This window comes from Dichomitus squalens, assembly GCF_000275845.1.
Source record: "Dichomitus squalens LYAD-421 SS1 unplaced genomic scaffold DICSQscaffold_40, whole genome shotgun sequence".
Classification (NCBI taxonomy): Eukaryota; Fungi; Basidiomycota; class Agaricomycetes; order Polyporales; family Polyporaceae; genus Dichomitus; species Dichomitus squalens.
The window spans coordinates 125,560-136,912 of NW_006766922.1; the positions used below are offsets into that span (position 1 = coordinate 125,560).

At 56.2% G+C, this 11,353-nt stretch overlaps 3 protein-coding genes across 3 annotated transcripts; 1 reads left to right on the forward strand and 2 right to left on the reverse strand.

Moving 5' to 3' along the window:
- Positions 1–44: 44 nt before the first annotated feature.
- Positions 45–2,337, reverse strand: DICSQDRAFT_182607 (WSC-domain-containing protein; the record flags this gene model as incomplete). The annotated part of the gene is made up of 7 exons (XM_007368837.1): positions 45–255; positions 305–1,156; positions 1,206–1,284; positions 1,345–1,424; positions 1,909–1,957; positions 2,021–2,146; positions 2,203–2,337. 7 exons carry the CDS (start codon positions 2,335–2,337, stop codon positions 170–172), a joined length of 1,407 nt encoding a protein of 468 aa, XP_007368899.1. The 3' UTR covers positions 45–169.
- Positions 2,338–3,208: 871 nt separating this feature from the next.
- Positions 3,209–7,467, reverse strand: DICSQDRAFT_182608 (dehydrogenase E1 and transketolase domain-containing protein 1; the record flags this gene model as incomplete). Its single annotated transcript, XM_007368838.1, has 20 exons — positions 3,209–3,758; positions 3,830–4,003; positions 4,057–4,111; positions 4,161–4,206; positions 4,259–4,292; positions 4,347–4,373; positions 4,430–4,486; positions 4,544–4,664; positions 4,747–4,832; positions 4,958–5,044; positions 5,117–5,362; positions 5,487–5,589; positions 5,680–5,767; positions 5,817–5,935; positions 5,987–5,992; positions 6,049–6,097; positions 6,172–6,426; positions 6,490–6,651; positions 6,702–7,241; positions 7,329–7,467. 20 exons carry the CDS (start codon positions 7,465–7,467, stop codon positions 3,303–3,305), a joined length of 2,850 nt encoding a protein of 949 aa, XP_007368900.1. The 3' UTR covers positions 3,209–3,302.
- Positions 7,468–7,883: 416 nt separating this feature from the next.
- DICSQDRAFT_139450 (Aldo/keto reductase) lies at positions 7,884–9,477 on the forward strand. The gene is made up of 6 exons (XM_007368839.1): positions 7,884–8,213; positions 8,287–8,374; positions 8,428–8,497; positions 8,553–8,643; positions 8,707–9,277; positions 9,341–9,477. The coding sequence occupies exons 1-6, from the start codon at positions 8,153–8,155 to the stop codon at positions 9,408–9,410; spliced, it is 951 nt and encodes a 316-aa protein (XP_007368901.1). The 5' UTR covers positions 7,884–8,152; the 3' UTR covers positions 9,411–9,477.
- Positions 9,478–11,353: the final 1,876 nt, after the last annotated feature.

Sequence of the window (11,353 nt, forward strand, 5' to 3'; positions counted from 1 at the left end):
TGACGATTCGTTCACAACAAAGTTCTAAGTCGTCTGTTTGTTTTACAGTCCCACTAGCACTTCTCTATCTACTCCCAAATACATTCGTTCCCGCCCGACCGTCACCTACGCTCACAGGCACGACCCGAGTCGATGAATGTGTTGATCGCTGTAGCACTGCTGCTCTACCTCAAGCTGGAGAGGGTGTAGCAGACGACGCCACGTTCGATGCGATCATGAACGTGAGCCGCTGAGGTCCGCCACATATCTCGTTGACTGCGCAATATGAGCATGCAAACATAAGCAAAACACATTAAAAACTCACTGTTCCCAGCGCAATGGTTCGTGCATTCGTTCCAGGTGACAAGGTCCATGGTCGCGCCGTTGCGCATCTCGTTGTCGCAGTAGCACTCGTCAGAATACTCGGCACCAGCAAGGGAGAAGCCCCGCGACGCGCAGAATCCAGCGCACACCGCGCGCGTCATGTTCGGGCTCGTCGTCGACGCGCCGGTGAGCGCGCGGCCACTCGTGCCCTCAGCAATGCATCCGAGCTCCGTCCAACCTGTAGGAATGGGTGTCTGAGCGGGGACGAGGGCGGGCGTTGGCGCATTCGGGTCAGGGCAGGCCGGCTTCACGACGGTGCCGTTCCACAGAGGGTTGCATCCAGGTAGGATTGTAAGGGGCGCGTTGAAGCCGATCTCTTCGTCGACGATATCAGTCTCAAGGACGCAAGCGGACGCGGATGCCTGATCGAATACCGCGGCGAGGACGGGGCAGTCCATGACGTTGCCATTAGCGTTGGGGCAATTGTCGAGAGCGTTCTGGAGAAGGTCGACGTCCCATCCGTTCGTGAAGTCGCCATGATGGCCGTATCCGCTTGTGTCGCCGTTCGCAAGAACCCAGGTCCCGGGGCCCCAGTAGTCGAACTGGTCGACTTGGACGAGCATCTCATAGAAGAGGGAGACGAGGTGGACAGGGTGACTGTCGGGACAGTCTCCACTGTTGAAATTCTGAATGGGGTAGGAGAGGTGTGACTTGTGATCCGACGAGTCGAGGTTGACGCCGTCCCAGCAGGAAGGGAAAAAGACTTCGGCCCGCATGCCGTCCGGGCAGTTGTGGTCGAAGAAGTCCGGCCGCTCCGCCCAATCAGGATCATTGTCGTGAGCCCCACTGAAGTCTGAAAGGAACGACTAGTACGGCTTTACATAGAAAGAATGACTACGTACCTTGGCAGACAAAACTTATGGCTTGGTCGGCGAAGCTGGACGCATTGTAGGACCGCCTTTCAGTGTCTCCAGCAAGCATCTACGCGCATACAAATGAGCCACGACTGTCTGGAGGTGCTTCAATGACAGATGATCTCACCCGCAACCCCTTAGGGAAAGCTTTGATAGGTTGGTTGAGAGGGCCAGGACGCTGCAAGTAATAGATATTGAAGCTGGTGGCTGAGGCAATTCGTCAGCGGTTGTCGAGTAATGAGAACCACAAGGTGAGCTCTGTGGCACTCAAGTCATGCACACAGGATATCCAGTGATGTTCCTCTTTGCCGGGAGGTGATACACGGTGAATTTCGTGCACGCCATCACCGCAAGCAGTCATTGGATTGGACACCTATCATTCAGCAACCGCAAGCCTATGTTGCGTGTCGGCACGTCCATCAACGGAACATCGTGCCGTATACCAGGCGAAGATGGGGGAGCGACTCTATCTGACTGCGAAGACGTTCTCGGCGATGGAGCGAGCTCTGGACAGCCGGAAGCGAACAAGGCCCCGAATAACATACCGCGAAAGCCATGTTCGCGGATCCGGTACTAGATCAAACCCTGTAGCTTAACTGGTTCGCGCAAAGCGTGCCGGCAGAAGCACGATAGCATCTGCATCAAACTAGACGCAAGTCTTGCATACGTAACCGAGACGAGGAATACTCACGGATGGGTGTAAGCTGACCAGTCTGCTGGTCCCGATGATATAGCTGAGGCTGCATGATGGTCAGTCATCACATCGAGATCATCCTAGTAGGACAAATGCAAGCAGTGCTTACAGCCCAATAGTTGCTTTTGTCGGGCTGGACGGGGATCGTGGTGCAGTTGCTCTGGACGAGGTCGTCCGGGTCGTAGACCTCCTTGAAGCGACTAGCACCGACGACTGAGTGAACGTGGCCTCCAATCTGAAGGAAGCATCTTTAAATGTCAGTTATACGGCAAATGTGGCGGCGCGAATTACCGAGTTGGGGGAGACGACTGGGTCAAGGCGCGTCGTCACGATGGGCGGAGTACCGCCAAAGATCCAGTACTGTGCTCTGGCGACGGTGACGACTGCGGCGAGAGACAAGAGTTTGGAGAAGGCGATGACGGCCATGACTCAAGCGACGGAAGGACTCAGGGGAGTTTCTCCTGGGGACTGAGTGCAACTCGTGGACATCTTATATAGGCGAGCAATCGTGAAGTAAACCATCTCTGCAACACGGCCACGCTTCAGCAGAATCATGAAAACATGAAGGCTAAGCACGGCTCATGACGAGCGAAAACTCATCTGATTCTCGGAGACAGTAGAAGTTCAGTAAGTTTCAGCGCCGCAACTGTTTCCCCCGACGGTCTGTCTTGATGACAGTAAGGCATTGGTCGAACAAAGAGTAGGCTTACGGCAAGACCTCTTCTGGGAAGATTCTTTGAGCTCTTGAGCACATGCATGCACCTCAGTCGGTTTTAGGCTTACGCCGTTGATGCAGCGCAATAGCATAACATGAATGCATGAGCAAGGAGATCACCTGAGTATCATCCTTTGGGCAAAGGATGATTGTCTGTTAGAGTGACATGGCACGCGGACGGTCATCCTACACACCTGGTAACGACCCGCTTTGCTGTGTCCAGTAAACCGCTTCCCAATTCGCAAGGCGTCGGAGATTCTATGATAAGTCAGCAATCACATAGAGCTTGCGCGCTCCATGGACAGAAATAACATGAACAAACTCTTCCGAGAAATGACGCCTCGTCGCACGCCGCTCGCAATCCTCAGTAGCACCAGGAAGGTTACAATAAACACAAGAAAACTACAATGTCATCGTTCGGCCGCAACTGCGTCTTACCGCCGCGGGCAACCGAGGAGAACTCAATCAAGTAAACGCGCGCAGCCACGCGGAGACATATGTCACGGCTCATATGTCGTGTCGACGGCGTCCTTTGAGCTTCGGTAGCTTGAAGAAAGTTCGCAAGATGACGTCCTGATACAAGGCACCCGTTTCCATCCATTATTGACCTTCTTACGGTACTACGGCCCTCCGGGCTTCTGCGAATTTCCGAAAGTAAAGTCCGCTATCTGTCCGCCTACAAGCTCTCGAACGCCGCGTCGATGACAGTCTTTTGCTGAGCGGCGTACAATGACGCGATACCAGGAGCAGGCACCGCATCCTCCTTCCTACCTCTAAACGCGACTCTCTCCCGCCCGAGCCGCTTCAACACCACGTCGAGCCTCGGCTGGACGTGTGTCCACGCACCCTGATTCCGGGGCTCTTCCTGTAGCCAGACGATACTCTCGGCAGAATCGTAGCGCGCAAGGACGTCGTGCACGGCGCGGAATGGGAATGGGCTCAGCTCTTCCACACGGATGAAGGCGACCTTCCCTTCAAGCTGCCGCTTCTGTCGTTCTTTCACAAGGTCGTAGTAGAGCTTTCCTGACAGAAGCACGACCCGAGACACGTCAGCGGGGTTCGCGATAGAGTCGTCGAGCACTGGGCGGAACTTCCGGCCCGACGAAAGCTCATCCAACGACGAGGCAGCAGCCTGCAAAGCAATGAGGATATGACAGTTGAGAACGCATCGTGAGAACGTGAAGCATGGGTGTGACTACGCACAGGGAGACGAAGTAAACCCTTCGGCCCCGCGACTATCAGTGGCTTGCGGAAGTTGCGCTTCACTTGCCTCCTTAGGAGGTGGAAGTACTGTGCGGGTGTAGTCGGGAAAGTGACGTGCATGTTCACGCTCGCGGCTCCTGAACCTTCGTGGAATGCATATGGATCATTGGTCAGCTAAAAGGGGAACGTCAAAAATACTCATGCTATAAGAACTGCTTTCTGCTAACCTGGAGCATACGCTCGATGCGGGAAGATGAGTGCTCGGGGCCGGCGCCGTCAAGCCTGGGAGAATATCGGTCGAAGATTCCACAATCGTTGATCGAGCACGTACCCATGTGGCAACAGCAGGACGAGGCCGCTCTGTTTGAGCCATTTGGCTGTTCACCTCCGTCAACGAGAACCTGATGTGCCAGTCGGAGTGGAACTCACTTTCTCCGGAAGAGATGAAGGTATCAATCATGACCTAAACGCCGCCAGTTTGGGTCATACATTCTGAACACGGATGAAATGAACACACCTGTGCACCGTTGAAGAAGTCGCCAAACTGTCTCAAAGACACAGTCAGCGCAGCACCCCCGACGTCACCACAAAGGCACCGACCTGAGCCTCCCAGATGGGCAACATATCGGGCTTCTCCCAACTGACACCGTACTCGAACTGCCGTCATATCAGTCTTCCTTCATTCATAGACTGAAGATTTATCGAGTCACGTACCCCGAGGACAGCCATCTCGCTGAGCGAGCTATTCGCGAGCTCGAGCCGGCCGCCGCCGCCTAGCGCAAGGTTTAGGGGGACCACGACGCCCTCCGTGCGCTGGTCCACAAGCATCGCATGCCTATCGAACAGATGGTATCAGCATTACCCGTTCAACTTCACGTTGTCCCAGAGAGAAGTTACGTCGTAACCAATGAGCTCACCTCTGGCTGAACGTTCCACGTCCGACATCCTGCCCCGATATCCGAACATCGTAGCCCTCGAGCATGAGCGAGCCGAATGCTAGGGCCTACACACGGCGGACCAACACGCATGGTGAACATACGTCAGTCAGGCACAAGACACCATGATAACAACACTTCACGATCCCCGTGTACGTATGCGGATTTTGTAAGTGAATATGTGTATACGTACCTCCGCGGTGGCCCAATCAAGTCCTGTCCCGTTTTCCATCGCCTGCAGCCGGTTCTTGACGTGTCGCTGCAATCTCGGATGGATTTTCTAAGGGTCCAGGAGGCTGAGTTCACTCGGGCTCTGTATGCCCCAATTTGGCCGCGAGCGAAGTAGACTTACAAACCCTTCCGGGACGCTAACGCTCGCCCTCCCGACCTGCTGCAACGCCTCCCGATCGACCCCCGTCTCCGGATCCCCAACCGCATCCTGGCTCCCGGGCCAAGTGATGCCCTTCCACTGGCCCTGCAGCACCGAGACGTGGCTGCCAGGGGTCTGCGATGGGGCGGACGCGAGTTCGGAGGCGAGGAAGTCTTTGTGCTGCGCGCGGACGGCCTCGGCCGCGTCCTTCGTCAGGACGTTCTCATCCTGCGCGTAAGATTTCGACAGCGTAGGAAAAAAAAATCAGCCGCGGCGCGCCGATAGCAAACATCAGTCAAAGTGAGCGGATATGTTGCGGCGAGGAACGAGAAGAGGGAGACAAGGGACGCACAATGAGGTGCTCCTCGTATAGGGCGGGGACTGAGCGGCGCGAGCGGATCTTCTCATACATGAGCGGCTGAGTGAATGCCGGCTCGTCGAGCTCGTTGTGGCCCCTGAGTTCGTGAGAGCGCAGGGATTATCGATGGCCAGGAAGCGAAATGATGTGAGGTGCCTGAGGTCGGGGGAGGGAGTGCGGGACGTACCAGCGGCGGTAGACGATGAGGTCCACGATGATATCCTTGCGGAAATAGTTGCGGTACTTGAACGCGATGTCCATCGCACGCTGCACGTCTGCGATATTCTCTGTGATTAGGTCTCGACGACGGAGCATCTTCCAAACTCGACTTGCCTTCCGGGTAGTCGCCATTGACGTGGAGGACGGGGGCGTTGATCATCTTGGCCACGTCCGAGCAGTACAATGATGACCGGGCGCTCGACGCAGGCGTCGTGTATCCGATGCTGATCTGCAATGTCAGCACCCGCCATTACCTCGTTCGATCTCAATCGCACCTGTTACTACATGGAGCGCGGGACGTGAGCATTCGATTAGAGGTTAGAGCGGGCGAACTCACTTGACGACGAGATGGACGCTCCCTCCTACCGTATAATGCGGCAAATTACCTGCCGACCCGTATCAGCACCACTGTCTACTCCCGTACACCCGCCCCCGCTCCCACGAGAACACTGAGACGCACTCAACCCAAGACCTTCCATGACGACCCCCTGCCCAGTAAAGCTCGCGTCCCCATGCAGCTGCACACACATCACGCGATCGCCCGGCATGCACTCCGTCTCGCCTTGGCTCTGGAGGGCCTTGAGGAGCGCGAACTGCTTCGCACGCGTCTTGCCGAGTGCGACGGGGTTAATCGCCTCGAGGTGGGATGGGTTCGGGAGGAGCGACACGTGTAGTGGTTTCGCTGCGCCCGGATATTCCAGGAGAGGAGATGCCGCTGCAGAATGATATGCGCAAGTGAGTAAATCAAGCGAATGTAGGTCCGCGGGAGGGAACGCACTGAGATGGCTGATAACGTCTCCCGCAGCGCCGTACTCTTCAGGAATTTCGGACCCGCCTTTGATCTTGTGGAAAAGAGCGGAGGGAGGCAACTGGAGCATGCCCGTGAGGAGGTTCAGGCGGCCGCGGTGGGGCATGCCGATGATTATGTGCTCGACGCCGGCTGGAATGTGTGAGCCACGTCGTTTCCAATATTCCAATATGCTGACCTACCTTGCGCGGAGGATGAGAAGAGCGCATCGAGCGCGGGAAGCATCGACTCCCCGCCCTCGAGCCCGTACCGCTTCAGGTTCGGGAACTTGAGCTGCAGGAACTGATCGAACACCTCCGACTCGGCAAGCAGCTTATGTATCCGCTTCCTCTTCTCCCCCTCGAGCTTCCTCGTCTCGTCTTCCTCCTTCTCGAGCAAGTGCGAGAACCATAGCCTCTCCGTCTTCGACGGTGAGTGCATGTACTCGTACGCGACGCGCCCCACATATACCTCCCTCAAGTGCCTCGTGATCTTCTCGAGCGGCCAATGTTCCGGCCCCGCGTCCTGCCCGACGGGGCGCGTCCATATGATGCCATTGATGTCGTACGTGCTGGCGGGGTCGGCGAGGCCGTAGCGCTCGGGGCTGAGCGCAGCGACCTCTTCGCGCTGGAGGAGATCGAGCGGGTCAACGCGGGCCGCGCGATGGCCATGCGTACGGAGGGAGTCGACGTAGCGAAGTAGAGGCGCATTGGCGGTGCGGTTCGCGAGTTGGGCGGAGGTGTCTGGGGACGTAGGGATGAGCATCGAGGCGTGATCTCTCTCAACCTACCCTCCTGCGACAACATAACGCGACAAGATTTTGTACTCACAGTCGGGGAGCGTGAAGGCCCGCTGCTCACGATAGCCATACGAGTAGTCGTAGTAGCTCCTGCGCAACTTGGTGCAGAGCGTGGGTCGACGCGTCCGGGGCGCGGAGAGGAGATACGAAGGTATACGAGTGCTGCCCATGTCGACCGCTCTCCTTTAGGTGTTTCCAGCTCCTAGGTGATCGTCAGAAGTCAGACAGCACGACCATGCCAGGGTGGGCCGAGGTGGACTGTAGGCGTTCCCCGGAACGGACCATGGTCGGTAGTGGCCGTCACGTGAGGAGCGCCTTGATCCATACAAGGCACTTCCCGACAGATCGCACACAGCCTCAGTACTGTCGGTATGACAAGATACGAGATACGTCGTAGACAAGCGATGTTTATCGAGAGGAGGAAGAAAGATGCAAGGCTCACAACGCTTGCAAGGCGACTTCAATCACAAGGCCCACGCCCCCGCGGTCCGACCCTGCCGTGAAGCGTGCCGCACTGTGCCGGTAGCTATAGTCGCAGAGCGAAGCGCGCCAAACAAAGTGAGTTGCTCTCTACCAACCTCCACATGCCACCATGAATCTTACTACACTCCTAGGCAAGTCCGCGTTGAGGCACATCAAATAAGCCTCTGGAACTCTTGAACTAGTGGATAGCTTTCGTAAGGACAGTCTCTTGCCAAGAACAGCGCGACGATACGCCATATGCACGAGGATCTCTACACGAACAACGTCAACGGTCCGGTGTCCGGTCCGTCCTCCGTCCCCCACCTCCTATAAAAGCCGGGTGCAAGGGGGAAGCATAGCGCAATCCTCTCCAGAAGCTTGTGCGATACCACCATGGCTCTTTCTCCGACCATCAAGCTCAACAACGGCGTCGAGATTCCTGCCATCGGTCTCGGTAGGTCTGCATATCGCTTTCGGCGACGCAAGTCGGCGCTGATCAAAGGATGCGGCGCGAATCTGGGGTATAGGCACCTGGCAGTCCAAGCCCGAGGAAGTAATAAATGCGGTAGAATACGCTATCAAGGAGGCCGGATATCGCCATATCGACTGTGCATGGTACGGGTCCGTTTATGTTCCCTAATATGACCAAACTCAATCTGAGTTCACAGGGCCTACGGCAACGAGAAGGAAGTCGGAGAGGGTATCCGCAGGTCCGGTGTTCCTCGCTCTGAAATTTTCGTGAGTCCCCCGCCTGCATGGCCGCTCCCCTTGCGCTGATATCCCGCCATGACAGGTTACGAGCAAGCTCTGGGCGACCCGCCTGAACGACGTCGAAGGCGCTCTCGACGAGTCCCTTGCGAACCTCGGACTCGACTACCTCGACCGTAAGTCCCCTTGTCTTCCAGCGAACCTTCCCGCATCTATCATACATATCCTGTCTCCCGCAGTCTATCTTATCCACTGGCCGATCCACCTGAACCCCAAAGGCAACCACCCCAACTTCCCCACCCTCCCGAACGGCCACCGCGACGTCGTCCGCGACTGGCCCCTCCGCGACACCTGGGCGCAGCTCGAGGCCGTCCTCGCGAAGGGCAAAGTGCGCGCCATCGGCGTCTCCAACGCCTCCGAGCGCATCCTCGAGGAAGAAATCCTGCCCTACGCCAAGGTCGTCCCCGCCGTCGACCAGATCGAGCTCCACCTGTACAACCCCCAGCACAAGTTCATCCGCTACCTCAAGTCCAAGGGGATCGTCCCGCAGGCGTACTCCCCGCTGGGCTCGACGGGCGCGTCGTTGCTGCAGGACGAGGTCGCGGTCGCGATCGCGGAGAAGCACGGGGTCGCGCCCGCGGCGGTGCTGCTGGGATGGCAGGTCGCGAAGGGGATCGTGACTCTGCCGAAGTCGGTCACACCGGAACGGATCAAGGCGAACATCGAGGGCGCTCTTGCAGCGGCGAAGAAGCTGACTGCGGAGGACATAGAGAAGCTTGACGGGGTCGCGGCGACGGGTAAGGAGGTTAGGTGAGTGTCGCCCCGCGTTCGTCTCTCCGCGAAGTTGGCTCACCGATGCGCGCTTGCGACTAGGCTGATCCAGCCGCCATGGGGTGTGGACTTGGGCTTCGATAATTGGCCGGTCAAGTACCAAACGTTGTAAGCTAGACGATAAGAAGTGTCAAATCTGTAGCAATTATTATAAAGGGGGCTGAGTAGGCCTCACGTTGCTTATTTCTGTGGATCACGTCCGCGCACCGTTGCATCTCGAGCGGTGACGTTTTCAAGAAAATTCGCTAATCTGCGAGATCTACCCTGCATACGACGGAGAGTGCTGCATCCATGAATATGGTCAGGCGCGTGCTCGTTCCTTTGCTCGTGTATGTCTGCGTAGTGTTGTCATGGATGGACCAATAGACTGGCTTCATCATATATGGTGCTGCAACTCGCACAAGTAGGCTTTGGCTTGAACAGTTGCCTCGTACCAGCTGCTGATTACGCCAATGGACGTGGCTTCAGGCTGTGGGAGTATGATATACGGGTGGGGAGACGTAGCATCAAGCATCGGGATTGAGATCGCTGTCTAGTACTGTACACATGTATTTCCGACAAAGACTAGTGTATGCGCTCAGATACCGTGGGACGCTATCGTATTTCTTGCCTGTATGGAGCGTCTTGAAATCAGACCTGTACTCTGAAGCCGCGGTCCCAATGTCGTCGCCCAAAACGATGGGATCTTGTCTCTCCGTAGCAGGACTCAAAGTGCTCAGCAGAATATCTCACCTTGAGACCTCGCTCGCTGAATGGGGCAATTGGCCGTGATGCCGGTATCGTCGCTCCAGGGAAGCCTCATCCACAGACTTCTACGGGGCAAAGGGGTAGGCAGGCCGCTCCTCAAGCACAAAATGAGATCTCTCATCAGGGATCTCAGCCCCGATATGCCATGATCCGCAACAACAGTCAACAACAGGGTGTCGCTTTTACAGCGGTTTGCATGTCGATAGGCCCCTTGGAAAAGAACATGCTCAGGTCGGTTGGGAGCCGAACCATACGCGAACCTAATTAGGTGGTCAGACGCTCCGAGACCCCACCGAGCGCGCTGCCCAGCAGGCCCGAGTTCAAGGCGTCTCACTGACTCTCGGTGGTGCCCTCCAGCGTCTTGAATGGCGGATCGGACTCGTATCTTGGTCGGCTCGTCAACCGACCTGAGCGTGTTTTTTCGAAAGGGCCTATCGATATGAAAACCGCTGTACGATGGTCGCATGCGCTTCAATCCTCAGGCCTCAGGCATCGCTGCTCTCTCCCTCTCTATCTCATAGTCTTATCCGCAGATTGTACTATCACCGTATCAATATGGACTCTGCTTCCTCAGCCCCATTCTACCCACTGATTTCACCTTTGCCTATCCATCTCGCAGGAGAGTATGTTGTTATCACGAAGACCCAATATCTCTACTATGAATGTAAGCAGGCTGAGTTTTCTAGTTACCTTGCCTCTATCACGGACAAGCTGGTTCACGTCGATGAACCCATCCGAGAAGGACCTGCTCCCACAGCCATCAGTCACACTATGGCGCCCGGGACTGTGCAAAACCCACAGGAGAAAACCGAGGAAATAGTGCGGTCCGGCCAAGGAAATGGAGCAGAAAACCCTGGGTGAACACCGGTTTATGGACGAGCAAAAAGCGCGTCAAGATGACGGCTTTCCACGGTCAATCTGGTGTGGTCTCAGACAGGCGAAAAACCTCGGTTAGACAGCGGGTTGGAAGGGTGGGATTTACATCTGTAAAACATGGGAATTTGCACGGTTTCCGGGTGCCGGATCCTCGCTTGCGCCAGCTGGATATCAATAGGGAATCACTTATGATGCAGTACAATAGTGTAGCTAAACACGCTGCAGATTGCAGCGTTACAGTCGCATTACGGCATGCTGAGTACATAGTGCAGGTAGGGATATTGATATAAACTATGCAAGCTCGAGACCCTCTGGTACTCTCAACGACCACGTCCTTTTGACCCTTGCCACTCCTGCAGTACATCCATGCCAACACTAAGGACACATATGGGAGTTTGGGTAGACGGAGTCAGATATTCAGGGAAGAGCAGC

Excerpts from the sequence above, each read along its gene's own strand:
- DICSQDRAFT_139450 (XM_007368839.1), top strand. The coding sequence starts at position 8,153 with ATGGCTCTTTCTCCGACCATCAAGCTCAACAACGGCGTCGAGATTCCT. Across the intron at positions 8,498-8,552 it reads TTCCTCGCTCTGAAATTTTC|GTTACGAGCAAGCTCTGGGC; the intron begins GTGAGTCCCCCG and ends CCGCCATGACAG. Across the intron at positions 8,644-8,706 it reads CGGACTCGACTACCTCGACC|TCTATCTTATCCACTGGCCG; the intron begins GTAAGTCCCCTT and ends TGTCTCCCGCAG.